Source organism: Felis catus, chromosome B3 (assembly GCF_018350175.1).
Source record: "Felis catus isolate Fca126 chromosome B3, F.catus_Fca126_mat1.0, whole genome shotgun sequence".
Classification (NCBI taxonomy): domain Eukaryota; kingdom Metazoa; phylum Chordata; class Mammalia; order Carnivora; family Felidae; genus Felis; species Felis catus.
In genome coordinates this window covers 48,190,993-48,214,275 of record NC_058373.1, presented here as the reverse complement: position 1 = coordinate 48,214,275, position 23,283 = coordinate 48,190,993, and the positions used below count along the sequence as shown (strand labels likewise).

At 37.7% G+C, this 23,283-nt stretch overlaps 1 protein-coding gene across 3 annotated transcripts in view; it reads left to right on the top strand.

The window, feature by feature from the left end:
- Positions 1–19,202: 19,202 nt before the first annotated feature.
- TEX9 (testis expressed 9) overlaps positions 19,203–23,283 on the top strand; it is an 80,928-nt gene continuing 76,847 nt past the window's right edge. The window contains exon 1 of one of the 3 annotated variants that reach the window (XM_045059272.1): positions 19,203–19,544. In XM_045059272.1, coding sequence (XP_044915207.1) covers positions 19,530–19,544 — 15 coding nt within the window. In that variant the 5' untranslated portion in view covers positions 19,203–19,529. The remainder of the gene's footprint in view (positions 19,545–23,283) is intronic. The other 2 variants (XM_045059270.1, XM_045059271.1) reach the window with 2 other exon arrangements.

Here is a 23,283-nt window from a genome sequence, read left to right as displayed (position 1 = left end):
AAATAAGAGGTTTGAGCCTTAAGTGCTATGAATGAGACAGATGAGACAGGAAACATGGATTAGTGTCCAGTACATTGAAACCAGAAAACCAGGTAGTAAATTTGCATATATTAAGGGAAAACTCCCTCAAACTTTTTTAATGCTTCAAGTAAAATTTTTCTACTTTATTCACAATCTCCAATTCATATAAGATTTTACTTCTGAAATATTTTTGAGCTATGTTCATTAAACCTCTATACAGTTATTTCTGTAGGGCAGGTTCTCTTAATGCACTTTCTTCAATATGTCTCTTAGATCACTAAAATGGCTGGAGTTTTTTCTGCCTTGTTTTGTCCCTTTAAATTTGTTCTTCCCTTTGTAGCCTGAGTGATCTATATAAACACAGATCCTACTATATCATTTTCTGGCTTGAAAATCTTGCCACAAAAAATTAGGAAAAGGATCCTTAGTATGATAGTCGTGCCCTCCAATCTTCCTATCATACTTAAGATTGCAAGTAGTAAGGGGTGCCTGGGTGGCTCAGTCGGTTAAGCATCTGACTTTAGCTTAGGTCATTATCTCAGGGTTTGTGAGTTCAAGTCCCATGTTGGGCTCTGTGCTGACAGAGGATGTTTCAGATTCTGTGTCTCCCTCTCTCTTTGCCCCTCCCTTGCTTGTGCTGTCTTTCTCTCTCTCTCTCTCTCTCTCAAAAAAAAAAAAATGCCATGTAGTATTCCATTGTGTATATAAACCACAATTTCTTTATCCATTCATCAGTTGATGGACATTTAGGCTCTTTCCATAATTTGGCTATTGTTGAAAGTGCTGCTATAAACATTTTTGTAGCAACGTGGATGGAACTGGAGAGTGTTATGCTAAGTGAAATAAGTCATACAGAGAAAGATACCATATGTTTTCACTCTTATGTGGATCCTGCGAAACTGAACAGAAGACCATGGCAGAGGGGAAAGAAAAAAAAAAGGTTAGAGACGGAGGGAGCCAAAACATAAGAGACTCTTAAAAACTGAGAACAAACTGAGGGTTGATAGGGGGTAGGAGGGAGGGGAGAGTGCGTGATGGGTATTGAGGAGGGCACCTTTTGGGATGAGCACTGGGTGTTGTATGGAAACCAATTTGACAATAAATTTCATATTTAAAATAAATAAGTAAATAAATAAATAAATATAAAAAAAGAAAAATTTAAGATTGCAAGTAATAAACTGCTTGTAATTCCTTAAAACATCATGTTGTTTTCCATTTTCATGCCTCTATTTATGCTGTTTCCTTTGCTTGAAATGCACCTTACCTTATTTTAAAAAGTTGTTAGTGGGGCATCTGGGTGGCTCAGTTGGTTAAGTGTCTGATTTTGGCTCAGGTCATGATATCACGGTTCATGGGTTTGAGCCCTGCATCAGGCTCTGTCCTGACAGCTCAGAGCCTGGAGCCCACTTTGTATGTATGTCTCCATCTCTCTCTGCCCCTTCTCTGCTTACACTCTGTCTCTTTCTGTCTCTCAAATATGAATAAATGTTAAAAAAATAAAAATAAATAAAAAGCTCTTATAGAAAAAATATTTTACATTTAGTTACCACTCCATATTTACTACTTCTGATGCTCTTTATTCCTTACTGGAGATCCATCTGGTGTCATTTCACTTCTGTGTGAAGAACTTCTATAGCATTTTTTGTAGTTCAGGCCTCCTGATGATAAAATTGCACATGTCTCTTGGTGACATTTGCTTAGTTTTCTTTTATGTGAAAATGTCTTTGTTTCACCTCATTATTGACATATATTTTTGCTGAATAAAGAATTCTGACTTAATGATTTTTCCTTTCAGCACTTTAAAATTGTTCCAGGGACTTCCAGAGAAGATGGCAGAATAGGAAGATCCTAAGAGCACCTTGTCCCATGGATACCACTAGATGACACCCACATTATGGAAATAACTCAGAAAATGGATAGAGTACAGGCAGAACAGGCCCTTCACAGCTGAATGTAGAGAAGAGGCGATATTGAAGTGGGTAGGAAGAGCTGAGATGTGATGGGGAGATAAACAGACCCACGGAACTGTTCATGGAAAGGAGGGATGCTGTGGACACAGACAGGAGAGGACCAGACCCTGATACTACTAAGCACCCTAGACACAGAGGACCCCCTTGAAAACTAGAGGGGCATAACTTTGTGAGTTCTTACAATCAACAAGGCTTAAAACCTAGAACTTTAAAAATCAGCAGACTGTGCTCTGGGGGAGCCTTGTGAGTGTCTGCCCTTAAAGAGACAGCACAAAAAAACAGCCCAAGGATATAAAGTATAAAAGTAGCAGTTTGAAAAACACTGGAGGTATACAGGAGAAAAGTTTGTTTACTAATCTCAGAGCATGTGCTGAAGGGGCAGGGACCTCTGGGATGCTTCAAAAGAGCTGGAGAGCTGGTGTCCACCATTTCCTTCTCTCATCCCCAGCCTAGATAGATGGACACTTACAGGAACCAGCATAGCACAACACTCTCAACCTAGCTTGCTAACAGTGTGCCACACCCCAACATGCTACTGTGGATCTGCCTTCTCCCTGGTCTGAGCCCATTGCTTGCCACAAGCCTGGCATTGTGCAAGCAGCCACAACAGGGGCCAGCAACACTCTAACGTGACTCCTGCCCCAGGGAGAGAAGATAACCACATACACTGGTCTGCAGCACCAGCAGTGAGCTGGGGGCCAACATCTGGTCTGCTTCCAGGCCCTGCCCACCAACAAAAACTTCCCAGAGGACAACACAGGGAAAGAGCTCTGCAGTTTAGAGCTATTGTGTCTCTTGTAAATGCTTGACATGACTCACCTCAAGCCCAAAGCTGCCCTGGACTGGCCTACTAACAACACAGACACCGAACACTGTCCACAATAGACAAAGAGAGCCATTGCAGATGACTGGACTGAAGGCAAAAGCAGCTGAGTGACAACAGAAAGGTGCACACAACACACATAGGAGACACACCTGAAGCATCAGGGTTTGATGAACAGGGGACCTTGCACTGCAGGCAGTATATAACCTCTTCTTCATACTACTACTTCATACTACCACATACCACTACTTTCAAGAGCAACAGACATAGCTGACTGTCCTAACACATAGAAACAGACACAGAGAGTTAGACAAAATGAGGAGACAGGAATGTATTCCAAGTGAAAAAACAGGCCAAAATTACTGCAAGAGAGATAAATGAAATGGAGATAAACAATAGCTCTGATAAAGAATTTAAAGTAATGATCATAAAGATACTCACTGGACTTGAGAAGACCAGTGGGACCCTTAACAAAGAGATAAAAAAAACATAAAAATGAAGCAATCAGAGATGAAAAACTCAATGACTGAAATTAACAATACACTAGAGGGAATAAATAGTACACTAAAGGAAACAGAAGAATGGATCAGTGACCTGGAGGACACAGTAATGGAAAACAATCATGCTGAGCAGGAGAGAGAAGAAAAATAGTAAAAAATGGAAATAGTGAACTCAGTGACACCATCAAGCATAATAACATCCACATTATAGTGATCCCAGAAGGAGAGGGGAGAGAAAGGGTGAAATAAAATGTATTTGAAGAAATGACAGTTGAAAACTCCCAAATCTGGGGACAGAAATAGAAACCAAGATCCAGGAGGTCCACAGAGCCCCCAACAAAATCAGCCCAGAAACTCTACACCAGTACACATAGTAATTAAAATGGCTAAAAGTAGTGATAAAGAGAGAATTTGAAGATCAGCAAGAGAACACAGTTACTTAGGGAAACCCTATAAGGCTATCACCTGATTTTTCAGCAGAAACTTTGCAGGCCAGAAGGGAGTGGCATGATATGTTCAAAGTGGTGAAAGGAAAAAATCTACAGCCAAGGACACTCTATCCAGCAAAGCTGTTCATTCAGAACAGAAGGAGAGATAGAATTTCCCAGAAAAACAAAAATTAAGGTTAAAGGAATTCATGACCACTAAACCAGGCCTACAAGAAATGTTAAAAGTGATTATTTCAGTTGCAAGATAAGACCATAAGGAGGAGTAAGAAGAGTAGAAAGACGGGCACCTGGGTGGCTCAGTTGGTTGAGCATCCAGCTTTTGATTTTGGTTCAGGTCATGATCTCATGGTTGGTGGGATCGAGCCCCTGTCAGGCTCTGCACGGACAGCATGGAGCCTTCTTGGGATTCTCTCTCTCTCTCTCTCTCTCTCTCTCTCTCTCTCTCTCTGTCCTTGCCCCTCCCCTACTCATTCTCTATCTCTCTCTCAAAATTAATTTAAAAAATTAAAAGAGAAAAGTAGGAAGCACAAAAGCAGAAAAAGTAATTATACTTATAAAAAATCCATCAAGGGATTCACAACATAAAAGGATGTAAAGTCTGACACCATATACCTAAACATGGAGGGAAAAAGAGTAAAGTAAGAGTTCAAACTTAAGCAACCACCAACTAAATATAGTCTGTTATATGCAGAAGATGTTATGTACAAACATAATGGTAAAACAAATAAAAACCAATGATATATATGCAAAAAATAAAGAGAAAGGAGTCCAAGTATATCATTAAAGAAAGCAAGCAAACCGTGAGAGAAGAGAGCAAGAAAAGAAAGGAACAGAGAATAACTACAAAAGCAAACATGACAAAACAAGTAACAAAATGGCAATAATTAATGATCAATAATTACTTTTAATGTAAATGGAGTAAACACTCCAATCCAAAGACATAGGGTGACAGAATGGATAAGAAAGCAGTTCCATCTATGCTGCCTAGAAACTCATTTCAGAATGAAAGACAACGGCAGATTGAAAGTGAAGGAATGGAAAAGTATTTATCATGCAAATGGAAGTGAAAAGAAAGCCAGGGTAGGAACACTTATATTGAACAAAAGAGACTTTAAAACAAAGACTACAACAAGAGACAAAGGAGGGCAGTATATAACCATAAAGGGAATAATCCAATAAGAAGATATAGCAATTGTAAATACTTATGCACCTAACAGAGAAGCCTCTTTATACAAAAAGCAGCTTTTAATAAACATAAAGGAAGTAATTGATAGTAATACAATAATAGTAGGGGACTTTACCACCCCACTTACATCAGTGGATAGGTCATCCAAACAGAAAATTGACAAGGAAATAGTGGTGTTGAATGACACACTGGACTGCTACATGGATCTAACAGATATATTCAGAACATTCCATCCTAAATCACTAGATTACACGTTTTTTTCGAGAACACATGGAACACGTTAGTCTACAGTCAAGTCTCAATAAATTAAAAAAGATTGAAGTCATGCATGCATCTTTTCCAAATATAGTGCTAAGAAAATAGAAATCAACCACAAGAAAAAATTTGGAAAGAACACAAATACGTGGAGGTTAAATAACATGCTATTAAACAATGAATGGATCAACCAAAAAATCAAAGAGGAAATTTAAAAAATATACAGAGACAAATGAAAATGAAAATACAATGGTCCAAAATCTTTGGATGCAGCAAAAGTAGTTCAAAAAATGAAGTTTATAGCAAGAAGCAAGAAAAATCTCCAATGAACAAGCTAATCTTATACCTAAAGGAGCTAGAAAAAACAGAACAAACAAAACCCAAAATCAATTGTAAGAAGGAAATAATAAGGATTAGAGCAGAAATAACAAAACAGATACGAAAAAAACAGTGAGCAGTTCAATAAAACTAGGAAGTGGTTTTTTGAAACAAATCAACAAATCATAAACCTTTAGCCAGAATCTTCAAAAAAGAGAGAGAGAGATTACTCAAATAAACAAAATCAGAAAAGAAAGGCAAAATAACAACTGACACTACTGAAATACAAAGGATTATTACAGACTATTATGGGGGCTCCTGGGTGGCTCAGTCAGTTAAGTGTCTGGCTCTTGATTTTGGCTCAGATCATGATCTCATCGTTCGTGGGATTGAACCCTGCATTGAGCTCCACGTGGAGCCTGATTGGGATTCTCTCTCCCCACCTTCTCTCTCTACCCCTTCCTACTTGCACCTTTTCTTTCTCTCAAAAATAAATAATTTTTTTAAAGAGACTATTATGAAAAATTATATGCCAACAAACTGGACAACATAGAAGAAATGTATAAATCTCTAGAAACCTATAACCTCCCAAAACTGAATCAGGAAGAAACAAAAAATTTGAACAGACTGATTTCCAGCAATGAAATTTAATCAGTAGCAATAAGAAAATAAACTTGCAACAAACAAAAGTCCAGGACCAGAGGGCCTCACGTGTGAATTCTACCAAACATTTAAAGAAGAGTTAATACCTATTCTTTCCAACCTATTCCAAAAAACAGAAAAGGAAGGAAAACATCCAATTTCATTCTATGAGGCTAGCATTAATCTGATGCCAAAACCAGATAAAGACATTACAAAACAGGGAATTATAGGCCAGTATCTCTGATGAACATACATAGAACATTTTTCAACAAAACGCTAAGAAACTAAATCCAACAATACATTTAAAAAAAATCATTCGTTAGGGCACCTGGATGGCTCAATCAGTTAAGTGTCCGACTTCAGCTCAGGTCATTGTCTTATGGTTCATGAGTTCAAGCCTCTCATCAGGCCCTTTTTTGTCAGCAGAGAGCCCACTTCAGATCCTCTGTCCCCCTTTCTCTGCCCTTGCCCCGTTCACTCTCGCTCTCTCAAAAATAAACAAATATTGGGGCGCCTGGGTGGCGCAGTCGGTTAAGCGTCCGACTTCAGCCAGGTCACGATCTCGCGGTCCGTGAGTTCCAGCCCCGCGTCAGACTCTGGGCTGATGGCTCAGAGCCTGGAGCCTGTTTCCGATTCTGTGTCTCCCTCTCTCTCTGCCCCTCGCCCGTTCATGCTCTGTCTCTCTCTGTCCCAAAAATAAATAAACGTTGAAAAAAAAATTAAAAAAAAAATAAACAAATATTAAAAAATATTATAAAACATCATTCATTTATTCTGGGAATACAAGTGTGGTTCAATATTTGCAATTCAATCAATGTGATATATCACATCAATAAGAGAAAGGATAAAAACCATATGATCCTTTCAATAAATGCATAAATATCATTTGACAACTACAACATCCATTCATGTTAAAGACTCTCAAAAAAACAGGTTTAGAGGGAACATGCCTCAACATAATATAGGCCTTAAATGAAAAACACACAACAAACATCACACTCAGGGGTAAAAAAAACAAACAAACTGAGAGCTTTTCCCCTAAGGTCAGGAACAAGACAAGGATGTCCACTCTCATCACTTTTATTCAATATTAGTACTAAAAGTCCTAGCCTCAGCTGTCAGAAAACAAAAAAAAAGAAATAAAAGGCATCCAAATTGATAAGGAAGAAGTAAAACTTTCAGTATTTGCAGATGACACGACACTATATATAGAAAACCCTAAAACTCCACCAAAACACTACTGGAACTGATAAATGAATTCAGTAATGTTGCAGGATACAATATGAATATACAAAAATTTGTTTCATTTCTACACAATAATAATGAGGTAGCAGAAAGAGAAAATAAGAAAACAGTCCCATTTATATTTGTGCCAAAGATAATAAGGTACCTAGGAGTAAACTAAACCAAAGAGGTGAAAGAACTGTACTCTGAAAACTATAAAACATAGATGAAAGAAGTTGAAGATGACATGAGCAAATGGAAAATATTCCATGCTCATCCGTTGGAAGCACAATAGGTTACTAAAACGTCCATACTACTCAAAGCAATCAACAGATTTAGTGTAATCTCCATCATTATTGCAACAGCATTTTTCTGGAACTAAAACAAACAATCCTAACATTTATGTGGGACCACAAAGACCGTAAACAGCCAAAGCAATCTTGAAAAAGAACAGAACTGGAGGTATCAAATCCCAGATTTCAAGATATACTACAAAGCTGTAGTAATCAAAACAGTACAGTACTGGTGTAAACATAGACATACAGATCAATGGAACAGAATAGAGAGCCCAGAAAACAACCACAATTACATGGTCAATTAATCTTCAACAAAGGAAGCAAGGAATGGAATGGGAAAAAGACAGTCTCTTCAACAAATGGTGCTGGGAAAACTGGACAGAATGAAACTGAACCACTTTCTCACACAATACACAAAAATTAACTCAGAATGGATTAATGCCCTAAATGTGAGACCTGAAAGCATGAAAATCCTAGAAAAGAGCACAGACAATAATTTCTTTTACATCACCCATAGCAAAATATTTCTAGATATGTCTCCTAAGGTAAGGGAAATAATAGCAAAAATAAACTATTGGAACTTCATTTAAAAAAAAAAAAAGCTTTTTCACAACAAACAATCAACAAAACTAAAAGAGAACTTACTGAATGGGAGAAAATACTGGCAAATGAAATATCTGATAAAGGGGGGTGCCTGGGTGGCTCAGTTGGTTAAGTGTCTGACTGACTCAGGTCATGATCTCACGGTTGTTGTTGAGAGTTTGAGCTCCGCATTGGGCTCTATGCTGACAGCTCGGAGCCTGGAGCCTGCCTCTGATTCTGTGTCTCTGCCCTCCCTCACTTGTGCTCTGTCTCTCTCTCTCTCTCTCTTTCAAAAATAAATAAACATTAAAAAATTTAAAAAAAGAAATATCTGATAAAGGGTTAAGGTCCAAAATAAAGAACTTACAAAACTCAACACGCAAACAATAAATCATCCAATTTAAAAATGGGTAGAAGACATGAACAAGACATTTTTCCAAAGAAGACATACAGATGGCCAAAAGACATATGCAAAGATGCTCAACATCATTCATCATCAGGGAAATACAAAACAAAACTACAATGAGATATCACTGCACACCTGTCAGAATGGCTAAAATCAACAACATAAAAAACAACAGGTATTGGAGAGGATGTGGAGAAAGGGGAACCCTCTTGCACTGCTGGTGGGAATGCAAACTGTTACAGCCACTATGGAAAAGGGTATGGAAGATTCTCAAAAAATTAAAAATAGATCTACCATATGATCCCGTAACTCCACTACTCAGTTTTTGCCTAAAGAGAACAAAAACACTAATTCAAAAATATATATGCATCTCTCTGTTTATTGTAGCATTATTTAAAATAACCAAATATGGAAGCAGTTCAAGTGTCCATCAATAGATGAATGGATGAAGAAGTGGTATATATCACAATGGAATGTTATTCAGCCATAAAAAAGAAAGAAATATTGCTATTTGCAACAACATGGGTGGATCTAGAGAGTATAATGCTAAGTGAAATAAGTCAGTCAGAGAAAACCAAATATCCTATGATTTCACTCATATGTGAAATTTAAGAAACAAACTAAAGAAAAAAAGAGGCAAACCCCAGAATACAAAAACCAGAAAACCACAATCCCATACTCTTAACTATGGAGAACATACTGATGGTTACTAGAAAGGAGGAAGGAGGTGGGTGAGGGATGGGTGAAATAGATGAAGAGGATTAAGATTACACTTATGTTGAGCATTGAGTAACACGTAGAATCGTTGAGTCACTATATTATATACCTGAAACTGTATGTTAACTATACTGAAATTAAATTTTTAAAAATAAAATAAATTAATAAAAATAAAAATTCCAGTGGAAAAAGAGAGAACATTCAATGAAGAAAACAAACAAACAAATAAAGTTGTTGTTCCATTGCCTGTTCTTCTCCATTATTTCTGAAGAAAAGGCAGTAAAATTTGAATCATTGACTTTCTTGTATCAATTACTTTAATGCAATGCTTTTATTATTTTTTTCCAGAAATAATTGGCATACATCACTGTATAAGTTAAATGCATATAGCATGATGTATTGATTTACATATATTGTCAAATGGTTACCACAACAGCTACAGCTAACATCCATCTTCTTATGTAGATACAGGGAAAAGAAAGAAGAAAAGAAGAAATGAAAAAAAATTTTTCTCCTTGTGATGAGGACTGTTAGGATTAACTCTCTTAACTTTTCTATGTATCATATAGCACTGTTAGCTATAGTAATCATGTTGTACGTTATATCCTAATAGTTATTTATCTTGTAAATGGAATTTTTGCCTTTGACCACCGTTCTTCAGTTCCCCTTTCCTCCACCTTCTGCCTCCAGTAACCACAAGTTTGATCTCTTTAACTATGAATTTGGCTCTTATTTTTCTTTTAGATTCCACATTTAAGTGAGTATTTGCCTTTTTCTGTCTGACTTACTTCACTTAGCATAATGCCTTCAAGGTTCAACCACATTGTTACAAACGGTAGGATTTCTGTGTTTTTAAATACTTTCAATTGTATTTTTATATACTACAATTTCTTTTTTAGTGTTCATTTATTTATTTTGAGAGAGAGAGAGAGAGAGAGAGAGAGAGAGAGAGAGAGAGAGAGAACACATGCATGGGTGCATGAGACAAAGAGCAGGGGAGGGGCAGACAGAGGGGGAGAGAGAGAATCCCAGGCAGGCTCTGTGCTGTGAGTGCAGAGCTTGTTGCAGGGCTGGATCTAACAAACTGGGAGATGATGTCCTGTGATGAAATCAAGGATTGGACATAACTGACTGAACCACTGAGGCGCCCTATGCTACAATTTCTTTATCCATTCATGTATCAGTGGGTCTCATAGATAGCTTCCATGGCTTGGCTATTATAAATAATGTTGCAGTGAACAAAGGGCTGCAGATTTCTTTTTGAGTTAGTGTTTTCATTACTTTGGGATATATTCCCAGAAGGGTAATTGTTGTATCATATGGTAATTTTTTTTTTATTTTCAAGTAGCATCTTCTTGCTTTTTTTAAAAGTTTTTATTTATATTCCAGTGTAATATTACTTTCAGGTGTACAATGTAGTGAATCAACACTTTCATAAAACACCCAGTGCTTATCACAGTGCATTCCTTAATCCCATCACCTATTAACCCATGTCCCCTACTACCTCCCTTCTAGCACCCATCAGTTTGTTCTCTATAGTTTAGAGTCTGTTTTTTTGGTTTGCCTCTCTCTCCCCACTACGCTTGCTCACTTGTTTTGTTTCTTAAATTCCACATATGAGTGAAATCATATATACAGTATTTGTCTTTCTCTGACTGACTTATGCTTGGTATAATACTATCTAGCTCCATGCACATCACTGCAAATGACAAGATTTCATTCATATTCCATTGTGTATATAAACCACATCTTCTTTATCCATTCATCAGTCGATGGACACTGGACTATTTCCATAATTTGGCTATTATAGATAATGCTGCTATAAACATCAGGATGCATGTATCCCTTTGAATATGTATTTTTGCATTCTTTGGGTAAATACCTGGTAATGCAATTGCTGGATCATAGGATAGTTCTATTTTTTATCTTTTTGGGGAAATATATACTGTTTTCCAGAGAGGCTGCACCAGTTTGCATTCCCACCAACAGTGCAAGAGGGTTCCCTTTCTCCACATCCTCTCCAATACCTGTTGTTTCTTGGTGTTGTTGATTTTAGCCATCCTGGCATTTTCTGGGTAATGTCTCATATGCAGGCCTTGATCCCACAATCCTGGGATCATGACCTGAACCAAAATCAAGAGTTGGACGCTCAACTGACTGAGCCACCCAGGCGCTCCAAATCTTGGTTTTTTAATCCATTCAGCTGTTCTGTGTCTTTTCACTGGAGCATTCAATCTGTTTATGTTTAAAGTAATTGTTGACATGTAACCATTTACTAATGGCATTTAGTTAATTGTTTTCTGATTATTTGATATATTCATTGGTCCTTTTTTCTTTTCCTGCTTTTTTATGTGTTTTGATGTCATTTGGTATGGGTATGCTTTGACTTCTTTTTCATGTTCTTTTATATAATTACTATAGGATTTTCATTGTAGTTACTATAAGGCTTTCATAAAGTGTCTTAAACTTCTAACACCCTATTTTCAACTAATAAAAACTTCACTTCAATAGTATTTGTAAACTTTACACTTTTACTTCTCCCCCTCACATTTTAAGTTATTGGTGTTAGGATTTGCATGTTTTTTGTACTGTGTAACAATAGATTATTGTATTTGTGGGTGTTTTTACTACATTAATTTAGAAAAATTTTAAGCTAGAGTTGTAAGTAAATTATGCACCACCATTGCAGAATCTAATTATGACTATATATTTATCATTACCAGTGAGAGTTTTGTTACCTTATTGTGTTTTTATAATATTAATTAGCATTCTTTTACTTCCACTCAAAGAACTCCCTTTAGTATTTCTTGTAAGGCAGGTCTGGTGGTAATGTACTCCCCCAACTTTTCTTTGTTTAGAAAAGTGTAATCACTCCTGTGTTTCTGAAGGAAAACTTATCTGGGTATAGAATTCTTGGTTGACAGTTATTTTCTTTTAATATTTTAAATATGTCATCTGATTCTCTCCTGGCCTGGAAAGTTTCTATTGAGAAATGTGCCAGTAATCTTATAGGGGTTCTCTTGCATGTAGCTTGTCTTTCTTCTCTTGATGCTCTTAAAATTCTTTCTTTGTCTTTGACTTTTGATATACTAATTTTAAAGTGTCTTTGCAGTCCTATTTGAGTTCAACCTACTTGGGTTTCATGGATCTGGATGTCCATTTCCCTAGATTTGGTAAGTTTTCAGCCATTATTGCTTTAAATATACCTTCTGTCCCTTTCCTTTTCTCTTTGCTTTCTGGAATTCCCATAATGTGAATATTGTTCCTTTTCATTATGTCTTATAAATTCCTATAAGCTTTCTTCATTTTTTCTTTTTTTCCTTGATTTCTTCCTTTTTTTCTTTCTTTCATTCTTTCTCTCTGTATTTCTTTCTATTTTGCTCTGGGTAGTTTCCAATGTCCTATCTTCTATGTTGCTGATTCTTTTTTTGCATGGTCCAGTCTACATTTTTTGCATGGCCCAGTCTAGAATTTCTATTTGTGTTGTTGTTATGTTTGATAGTTGCTATTTCTTTGTCAAACTGCTTATTTTGTTCATGCATTGTTTTTTTTAACTTTTTAGTTGTCTGTGTTTTCTTGTATTTCACTAAATGTCCTTTAGAAGATTATTCTAAATTATTTGTCTGATAGTATATTTTCATTTCTTTGGTCAGTTATTAGTGCTTTATTAGTTTCCTTTGGTGTATTCATATTTACCTGATTTACCTATTTACATGATTCTTGATTCCTTATTTTGGCATCTGTACATTTAAATAATGAGGCTCCTCTTCCAGACTTTACAGGTTTGCTTTAACAGAAATAGTTCTTCACCAGTCAGCTTAGTTTGGGTTTCTGAGTATGTCTGATGATAATGTGTTTGGGTAGGTTGTCTAATATTATGGTCTAATTTTTATGGTCTAATTTTGGGTGAGGCAACTGAGCTCTGAAGACAGGGATGGGGGGCCGTGCCATTGGTGAGAACTGTTGGATAAAACTACTGTCTTGGTTTTTTGCCCAAGTGAGTCTGTAGTATGGGTTCTGTAATTGAATAATCTGGTCAGGCTTGGTAGATGGCTGCAGATGAGTAATATGTTCGGTAATAGGTGGGGATATAAGTTAGTTTCCGTACCATGGCAGGGTGGCAGGCCAGGGCCCAGGGCCTATACAGCTCATTGTTTGGGGCCTACATCAGGCCAAAGTGTGTGCTTTATTCCCTGGTCTGGTGAGACCACTGATTTTGCTCTGCAGATAGGGGAAACTGTGAGCTATGCTCTCTGCTCAAGTGCCACTGTATGAAGGACTATTAAATGGACTATGTAGCTTCTTATGCATTTTGGTTAGGTTCCCTGATCTGAAAGTCTGAAGGGTGTATTCAGTGATGGGAAGAGCTACAAATTAGATTCCCTGACTGTTCAAACCAGGAGAAGCAGCTCTAAAACTGGTAAATCTCCTTGTTGTCTAAACTTAAGTTGATTTATACCCTATGTTCACTAGCTCTACGTGGCCACTGACTTTGTTCTGCAAACCATCAACTCTGTCTTTCCTTCTTTGGCTTGAGTGCCACTGTGATGTACAGCTTCCAGGTGTTTTTGGCAGTCCTTCTGGTTGAATGGGGCTGGAAGACACTCTCCACAGTGAGTGAAACTAGGTCTCAGCCCCTTTGTCTGGGTGGAAGTGGTAGAAGATGGTCCTGGCTACTCTCAATTTCCCAAACATACTCTCTGGTTGGGAGGGACCACTATCTACCCTGAGCCTTGTTTACGAATTAATGCTCCTGCCTGTGCATAGCGTGTGAACTTTCCATGCCTGGTACTGGCTTTTTTTTCTGGGGGAATCAGCTTTTAATACCTAATTCTTGGCTCAAGTACTACTGGGCCAGACAGTTTCCATGAGTTGTCACTAGCTCTTCTGGTAAGATGGAGCTAGAAAATACTCTATAGTGTATGGGTTTTTAACTCAGCACATCAGCAAAGTGGACTCTAAAGCCAGAGAAATAACTTCTCTGAGAATTCAATCAGAAAATTCTGCACCCCACTGAGTTCCCTGATCAGAGTACAACCCTGAGTTGGTTTTGCAGATTAACATAGGTACTGGCTGGGGTTACTACTTGGTCACTGCCAATATGAACTCAATCTGGCAGGATATGTGTGCTGGTTGTTGCAAACCCTCCTCTCTTCTCTGTCACAGTCAGATTCCCTTTGGCTACACCCCACAAATTCTCTTGCAATCCCTGTGGAGTGAGGTCAGAGTAGGGACTCCTGCAAAGTGATTCAGAATGTTGGGAACACTGTTTGTCTTCCCTGGGTTCTCTTTTCTCACTGGAGGAACCAGAGGCTCAGGGGAGACCTTTCTGTATGGTGCTGCACTGGTCTGGTGGAGGGACATATGGTCAGTGTGTAGGCACTTCTCTTACCCTTCTAATGCAGTCTGTCTTGGTCTCTGAGGTACAGTGGGGTGCTTCAGCTTCACTCTGTGTTCTAGGATTCTCTCAGTGTTGTCTTGAGTTGCTCGTTTTGTGAGTTGGGGATGAAGTCAGGAATAACCTGTGTCTCTATCTTGGTGATGTCCATTGCATTAATTTTCTTTGACTATGTTAAAATTTTTTCTTTCTCTTTTGTTTTCAGAAATTTGGTTATGATGTTTAAGCATTATTTTCTTTATATTTATACTGTGTGGAGTTCACTGAGTTTCTTGAAGCTGTAAATTTACTTCTTTAATCAAATTTGGGGAATTTTTAGCCATTATTTCTTTATATATTCTGTCCCATTCTAAATCTCTTCTTCTGTGACTTCAATAACTCATATATCACATATATTAGAATGACTGATATTATCCTATAGGCTCTTGAATCTCTTATCATATTTTTAATATTTTTCTCTCCGTTGTTCAGATTGAATAATTTCTAATGATTAATTTTCAAGTTCACTGAAGTTCCTTTATCGTTATTTTTCCATTCAGCCTGTCTAATGAAGTTTTCAAATTTTCACTGACAATAGTTGGGATAGCAGTTTTAAATTCCCTGTTTGCTAATTCCAAAATTTGGGTCATCTCAAGGTCAGTTACCACTGATGGCTTTTATTTTGAGAATAGGTCACATTTTCCTGTTTCTTCATATGTCAAGTAATTTGGGGTTGTATCTTGAACAACGTTAATACTAATGTTGTAGAGATTCTGGATCCTATTTTATTCCCCCAAAGAGTTGTTTTAGAATGAAATAAAGTTGGTCACACTCACCCCGAAAACTTTGTCTCTTAGGAAACACTTCAAATCTCACATCCTTTATTAGATGAGCTGGTTGAAATCTTCCCAACCACGTGTAATTCACTGGTCAGCTAGAGCTTTGGGTACAGTTTATACACAGAATTTTGGGCTCTTCTTGGTTGGTGCTCTTTTCAAGTTGTTCCAAACTCTGTTCTCTGGTTCTTCAAACCATAAAGACTGGGTTTTCTGTCAGAGTTTTAGACATTTTTTGTTGTGCCAACTGCAGCTGTTTTTACATCTAAAGCTATAATAATGGGAAACTCACTCTATGCCATGCCCTACACTCAAGTATAATTTTTCTTCCATAAATCGTCTGTTTTGGTCACCTTCCAGTTCCTACAGGTGATTGCATTCAGAGTTTATAGTTGTTATCTGCAACAGTGTTGGTCCAGTAGGTTACTCAGCCATACCAGAATTTGAAGTCCTTCCTTCTCTTTTTTACCAAAAGAACATCTGCTCATCTGTCAAGAATAGTTAAGACATTACCTCCCCACATAAACCCTCTCCTTCTTTCATTTCTTTCAGGTTGAAAGTTAGTTAGCTACATAAGAGCTGATTAGGTGTCTCTCCTCTGGGCTTTCATAGGAACTTGTGTCAACATTGCTTAGAGAACTTTTAATGAAGTTATTCATGTGTATATTTCTTTTTCAACTGACTATAAGAATTTGAGCTCAGAAATCCTAGTTTATTTATCTTTATATTCCTTGTGTGTTGTACAAGATCTGTTGCATAGACTATTTTGTCAAACAGTCTGTGTTGATATATATACATCTTGTAGCACTGTGTGACACTACAGAGATAGAGAGATAGAGATAGAGATAGAGATACACATTGACTCTTGAACAACATGGGGATTAGGGGTGTCAATTGCCCACAGTCTAAAATCTGCATAACTTTAACTCCCCCAAAACTTAACTACTAATAGCCTACTATTAACTGGAAGCCTTACTAATATAAACAGTCATTAAAACATATTTTGTATGTTATATGCATTATATACTATATTTTTACAATAAAGTAAGCTAGAGAAAAGAAAATGTTATTAAGAAAATCATAACGGGGCGCCTGGGTGGCGCAGTCGGTTAAGCGTCCGACTTCAGCCAGGTCACGATCTCGCAGTCCGTGAGTTCGAGCCCTGCGTCAGGCTCTGGGCTGATGGCTCAGAGCCTGGAGCCTGTTTCCGATTCTGTGTCTCCCTCTCTCTCTGCCCCTCCCCCATTCATGCTCTGTCTCTCTCTGTCCCAAAAATAAATAAACGTTGAAAAAAAAATTAAAAAAAAAATAAAGAAAATCATAAGGAAGTGAAAATACATTTACATCTACTGTGTGTATATGCATATACAGTTGACCCTTTAACTGCATGGGTCTAGTTAGTTATACATGGATTATTTTCAATCAATATACTGGAAAATTGTTTAGATATTTGTGACAATTTGAAAAAACTTGCAGACAAACCACATAACCTTAAAAATATTGAAAAAATTAATAAAAAGATAGGCATGTCATAGATACATCAAATATATATAGATGCTAGTCCATTTTATTTATCATTTACTACCATAAAATATACACAAATCTATTATAAACAGTTAAAGCTTATCAGAATTTATGCACAGAGTGTACATGGTGCCATTCACAGTTGACAAGCTTAAGATTCATATTAAATCATAACTGCATAAAATTAAGTGTACTACATACTGTATTGCTGTAATAATTTCATAGCCACCTCCCGTTGCTACTGCGGTGAGCTCAGGTGTTGACAGTATTTGCTTAAAATGCCATGTGATGCTAATCATCTCTGCATGAGCTGTTTGTCTTTCCAGTAAATTGCATATCACAGTAAAAAGTGGTCTCTTGTGGTTCTCATGTATTTTTCGTTGTGTTTAGTGCAATACCATAAACCTTAAATAATACCAGGGGACCCATACAAAGTGCCACTGGTGATGCTGGAAGTCGTCCCAAGAAGCAGAGTCATGACATTGCGAGAAAAAGTTGAGCTTCTTGGTATGCACTATAGATTGAGATCTACAGCTGCGGTTGCTTACCATTTTAAGATAAATTAATCCAGCGTTAAGGACCATTGAAAAAAAGAAAAGGAAATCCATGAAATCATCACTGAAGCTACACCAGCAGGTGGAAAAACCTTGCAATTTCTGCAAAATACTTTTTAATCTCATACTGAAAATGCAGCTTTCAGGTAGGTGCGGCATTGCCATAAGAAAGGCACACCTATAGACTAATATGATTCAAGATAAAACATTATATGACAACTTAAAACAAAAGGAAAGCGAAGGATTTAAAGCTAGAGAATTTAATTCCAGCAAAGGATTATTTGATAATTTTAGAAAGAGGTTTAATTTAAAAAATGTCAAGATAACAGGAATAGCGTCTGCCAACTAAGAGGTCGAAGACAAGTTCACAGATACCACTAAGAAAATCATTGAGAAGAAATGATATCTGCCTGGACAGACTTTTAGTGCAGACAAAAGTGCCCTATCCTGGAAAAGAAAATGCCACAAAAGGCATTTATTAGTAAGGCAGAGAAGTGAGCACTGAGGTTTATGGCAGGAAGGGATAGGCTAACTCTACTGTAATTTTGTGCAGATGCAGTCAGGTTTATGATCAGGACTGCCCTCATCTATAAAACTGCTAACCTCAAACTTTGAAGGGAAAAGAGAAACACCAACTGCCAGTCTTTTGGTTGTATAACAAGAGGGCCTGGACAATGAGAACACTTTTTTTTTTTTAAGTTTATTTATTTGTTTATTTATTTTTACACGTTGAAATGTCATTCATTTCCCCTTGTTTCCAAATGTGGTTACTAGTGTCAAATTCTAGATATTTTTCCCCTTTTTGGGAAAAAGAAATTCTGACATGACATTTTTTCAAAGAAATGTCAGTCCAGTAAATGAATTGGGGCAGATGGACTAAGGAGAAATGGGTGTGTAATTCTCAAAAGGCTGAGACACAAAGGAGTAACTTCATAAAGAGGGACCCATATTCTTTGAACTTTTTCAGTTCTCTGAGGCAGGGGCTGCTTGGTAGCATTGGGTTTGAGGGCTGAGAGTGTAGCTCAGGTGTCAATAAGGACAGAGACAGATTTTTTTTTTTCCCCAATGTGGAGAGTAGTTTCTTCAAGCCAATTGAGAGGGAGGATTGGGAAGATCCCTGTGGTTCCTCAGAGCCCTGTCATTGGGAATTAGGAAGACACTGAAAAGGTTGACTGAAGAGCTGAAGGTGCGTTAGGCTCTTTAATTTGTAACACTCTTTTTTCCAATGTCCAGAAACTCTGATAAGTGAAGAAGAAATGGATTTAAGTCTGGATAATAACCATAGCCTTCCTTACTTCCCCCAAATGATTCCAAATAGGATCCCCTGTGGAGTTTCAAAACCCATCCTTGCTATTACCCCCCTCCTCAGATTTTGTCGATTGGTGTGGTTGGAAACACCATCCACAGTGTTTGATTTAATTAAGTGCTCCAGGTGAGGCCAGTATTAGTTGGCAAAGCTTCCCATTAATTTATAGGAGTTGAGTGCAGGCTTTTGCTCAAGGAGAGGTAACAGGGTCTCCTCTACATGAGTGTGGGAGGATTAAGTCAATGCAGCACACTTTTCCTATGCTGCAGTAGAATTTGTGGGTGTCTGTGGGAGAGGAAGCCCCTGAAAGTATAGAAGGAAAACTCAGAGATTGGTCCAAGTAGGAAGTCTTTGTTTCTGAAAAGCTCCTGCTACAAAAAACTAGGAAGTTGGGCATTTCAAAGTCCTGCCTGCCAGTGAGCAGTTTTCTGGTGAAGATGTTCTGTTGGTGCCTTTAAGGGCATTTTCTCCTGATGCAGCTGTGATTTCTCCACAAATATCTTCCGAGAAAGAGATCTAAAGGATGAGGTGAAGGAAGAAGAAATGGCCAGCTCTCAGGTAAGCCTGGTGTCCCAGGTCGGAGGCTGAGTCATCTTTTTCACCTAAAATTCCATGCATTGAGAAATCGCAAATGTTGATTTCTCTATTTCTCTATTTCTGATGTTTCTGCCTCATGTTTTCACCTAAATGTTTAAGCCTTCTCAGTAATGGTACTCAAGGTTAGGTCACTAGAACTCTTCTCCCATTTAACCTGGAGTCTTCTCTACATTCTTCAACCTGGCTTCCAGTAGGGCGTTAACAATTGTACTTTGAAATAAAGTCCTGCAAGTATTGAAAACATTCCCTTTATGACAGATCCAAAGGGGGAAGGCATTGGGTCTGGATTTCTTCTTGCTGATGGGGTCTGGTCCTGGGAGATCGCTCAAGGAGAATAGTTTCCCCTTTAGTTTCAATATGGATGCTTTATCATCTCACTGTAGACCAGGATTAAGAAAACGCAATAATACAAGTCTTAAAATATCTCATGAGTCCTCCTAACATATGAAAGTCCTTCTGGAGGCCCCAGAAGGGGGCCTTTACTTCCCCCAACTCCATAATATATAACCAGTCACTCTTCACAACGCCAGTGTGGCTCTTGCTGCCCACAGGTCCCAGGCCTTTGGTATAATAAAACCACCTTTTTGCAACAAAAAATAAATGAGAAGGTAAACAAGATGGATATGAGGTCCAGAATAACTTGAAAGTTCTCAAAAACAGGGGGGAGGGAAATCTTTCTCTTTAAAATGTGAAAAAGAGGGGCGCCTGGGTGGCTTGGTCGGTTAAGCGTCCGACTTTGGCTCAGGTCATGATCTCACGGTCCATGAGTTCGAGCCCCGCGTCGGGCTCTTTGCTGACAGCTCGGAGCCTGGAGCCTGTTTCAGATTCTGTGTCTCCCTCTCTCTCTGCTCCTCCCCTGTTCATGCTCTGTCTCTCTCTGTCTCAAAAATAAATAAACGTTAAAATGTGAAAAAGATACTCTGTTTAAAATATACTAGATATTGCAAGACATGCAAACAGGAGTCTAAATGAGAGAGAGCATGAGTAGGGAGAAGGGGCAGAGAGAGACAGACAGACCAGACCGGTCAGCCCAAGTGGGGCTCAATATCACAAACAGTGAGATCATAACCTGAGCCAAAATCAAGAGTTGAATGCTTAACTGACTGAATCACCCAGGTGCCCCTAAATTTAGTAAATATAGCATATGTGAGTGTATAATTTTTATTCTCTTCATGTTGGTAGGTATGTAGTGTCCAGGTATTAAAACCACAGTGTTAAAGGGGATAAGTCCAATATAACTGTTGGCCTAGTAAGTATAGGATGGTTGTGAAGATAGCCAAGTAGACTGGGGTCCTTGGAAAGATTCCAGATTTAGCAGTGGGAATGACAATTAAAACTAGGAATGGAAGCAGAATCTATACTGTTGAGCAGGCACTGATGACAGGGGTTAGAGAAGAAGGCAGCCACATACTGAGTCTACAGGTGCCTGGAGGGTTCTCATTCCATTCGCACCAACCAATTTAAACATCTACGCATTTAATCTGGAATGGCCTTAAAACTGGATTAGTCTGACCTTTAATGTAGTGATTTTCAATGATGAAAGTTATTTCTGCTAGGGGACACATCAATCCTGGTCCCAGAAAAGTCGTAGTTTTATATTCATTTCATTAAATTCATTCAAATTCAAATTCATTTAAATTCAATAAAAATATCTGTGGGAAGGGTAATAGTTTAGAAGACAGTCAATTAACTGATAGCTAGCTGAGGCCAAGACCAGGCAAGAATAGGACATAGGAGAAATGTATGGAATTGTTGAATCTATACATAGTACACTTGAAACTCCTATAACACTGTATGTTAATTATTCTTGAATAATTTTATAGTATAGCATATATGGCAGTGGAGTGTGTATGATGGAAGAACACAAACTGTAAAACATTTCCATAGCTTTATGGAGGGTCACTGTTTGGGAAGATTATTAGTCAGTTTTCCCTTCATAGGCTTCCAAACCTCAGGCACTTAGTGTACAATGAATATTTTCCTCTCTTTGATAAAAATATGAAAATAATTTGTGGCTATTAACCATGATTCATGAGTAAGTCTTACTGAGATTTTATGCACCTTTCTAAGAGATAAATTCACATTATAGCAATAAACAGGATATCATGGATGCAAAGTAACTTTGTTTGAAATTTATGCCAGCTCGCTGTTTGTTGCCTCCAGTAAAGGATAAAGACTCATTGCTCCCAGTTCCAGTGCTCCACCACTCATTTACTGTCTTTATTGCTACTGCTCCTGTCAATAACAATGAAATAACTCTTTCACAGCGGGAGTCTCTTTCAAACTCTCTAAGGGAAATCTCTGCTGGTATTGGCCAGTTATTGGGCACAAGGGCACCATGCTTAAGCTGAAGCTCTCATGATAGGGCTATACCTGCTTGCCAGGTCACTTACTACCTCTGGCTCTAATAACTGTGGTTATGAAAAGTGATGAAGAATTCACTACCTGCAAGATAGTCCATTTCAACAACTATGGCTACAAAGCCTCCTAAAGGCAGAATCTAATTACAGCAAAGCTTTGTCTAAATGTCCAAAACTGTGAATCATAGAGTATTTAAAAATAATTGTATCTACCACCCACTGATTGTCATAACAACGCTAATGGTTTTCTTCATTTTACAAGTAAAGAAATTGAGGCTCTGGGTAGGTAAGTTAATTACCCAAAGTTGCACAGCTCTTAGGTGACAGATCCAGGAAACCTTAGATCTGTCTGAGTCTAAAGTGGGTGTTCTTTGTACAATACTATATTGTCTTTCAAAATACAATTTTGTTTCTTTCAAATACTTTAAATGTCTGTATTACTAAAATAGTTTCTCAGCTAACACCCCTGCACATAGTTTCTCTCCTCCTATTCTTAATTATCATACACTCCCCGGTTCCAGAGCCTTCAGTGTTTTCTGATTATCATTTGCACCTTATTACTCACTGCCCTCCATCCATAGACCTCCATTGAATTTCTAGAAGACACCCCCATTTCTTCTTTCCTTCACTCCACATCCACATAATTCTTTTGTTTCTCAGTAATTGCCAAATGTTAAGGTTCTTTATGGTGCAAACCAAATCCTTTCTTTCCCAGGAAGCATGTCTTATTTCTCAAGAACTCCAGAAGTGTTCCCTTCTTGAATCCCCATAATGTCTATTACACATTGTAGCTCTTCCTTAATCACAAATTTGATCATATTGTTGCCTTAACTTTTGCAATTTTTCAATCTCCTTTCCTCTAAAATGATTTTAAAGCTAACATACAGCTTTATATGTAATGGATTTTTCTATCCAGCTCGGTTTTCACCCCTGAAATAACAAGTATTTTATTTTTATGCTTTTTATATTTGCTATCCATATAACATCAGGATAGGCTTTTTTCCATAACCTTGTACTTTTCACATTTTGAAGTGTCAAATTTTTATTTTGAAACACATTAGAGAAAATAAACTATTATACTGGTTATATACTGGTTATAATGAAAATATGACTAAAAATTTTTTTGATGTTTATTTATTTTTAAGAGAGAGAGAGAGAGGGAGGGAGGGAGGGAGACATAGGATAGAAGCAGGCTCCAAGCTCCAAGCTGTCAGCACAGAGGCCGACGTGGGGCTCGAACTCACGAACCATGAGATCATGACCTGAGAGGCAGTAAGACACCCAACCAACTGAGCCACTCAGGCGCCCCTAAAAAATTTTTTATAGTAAAAAAAAAAGCA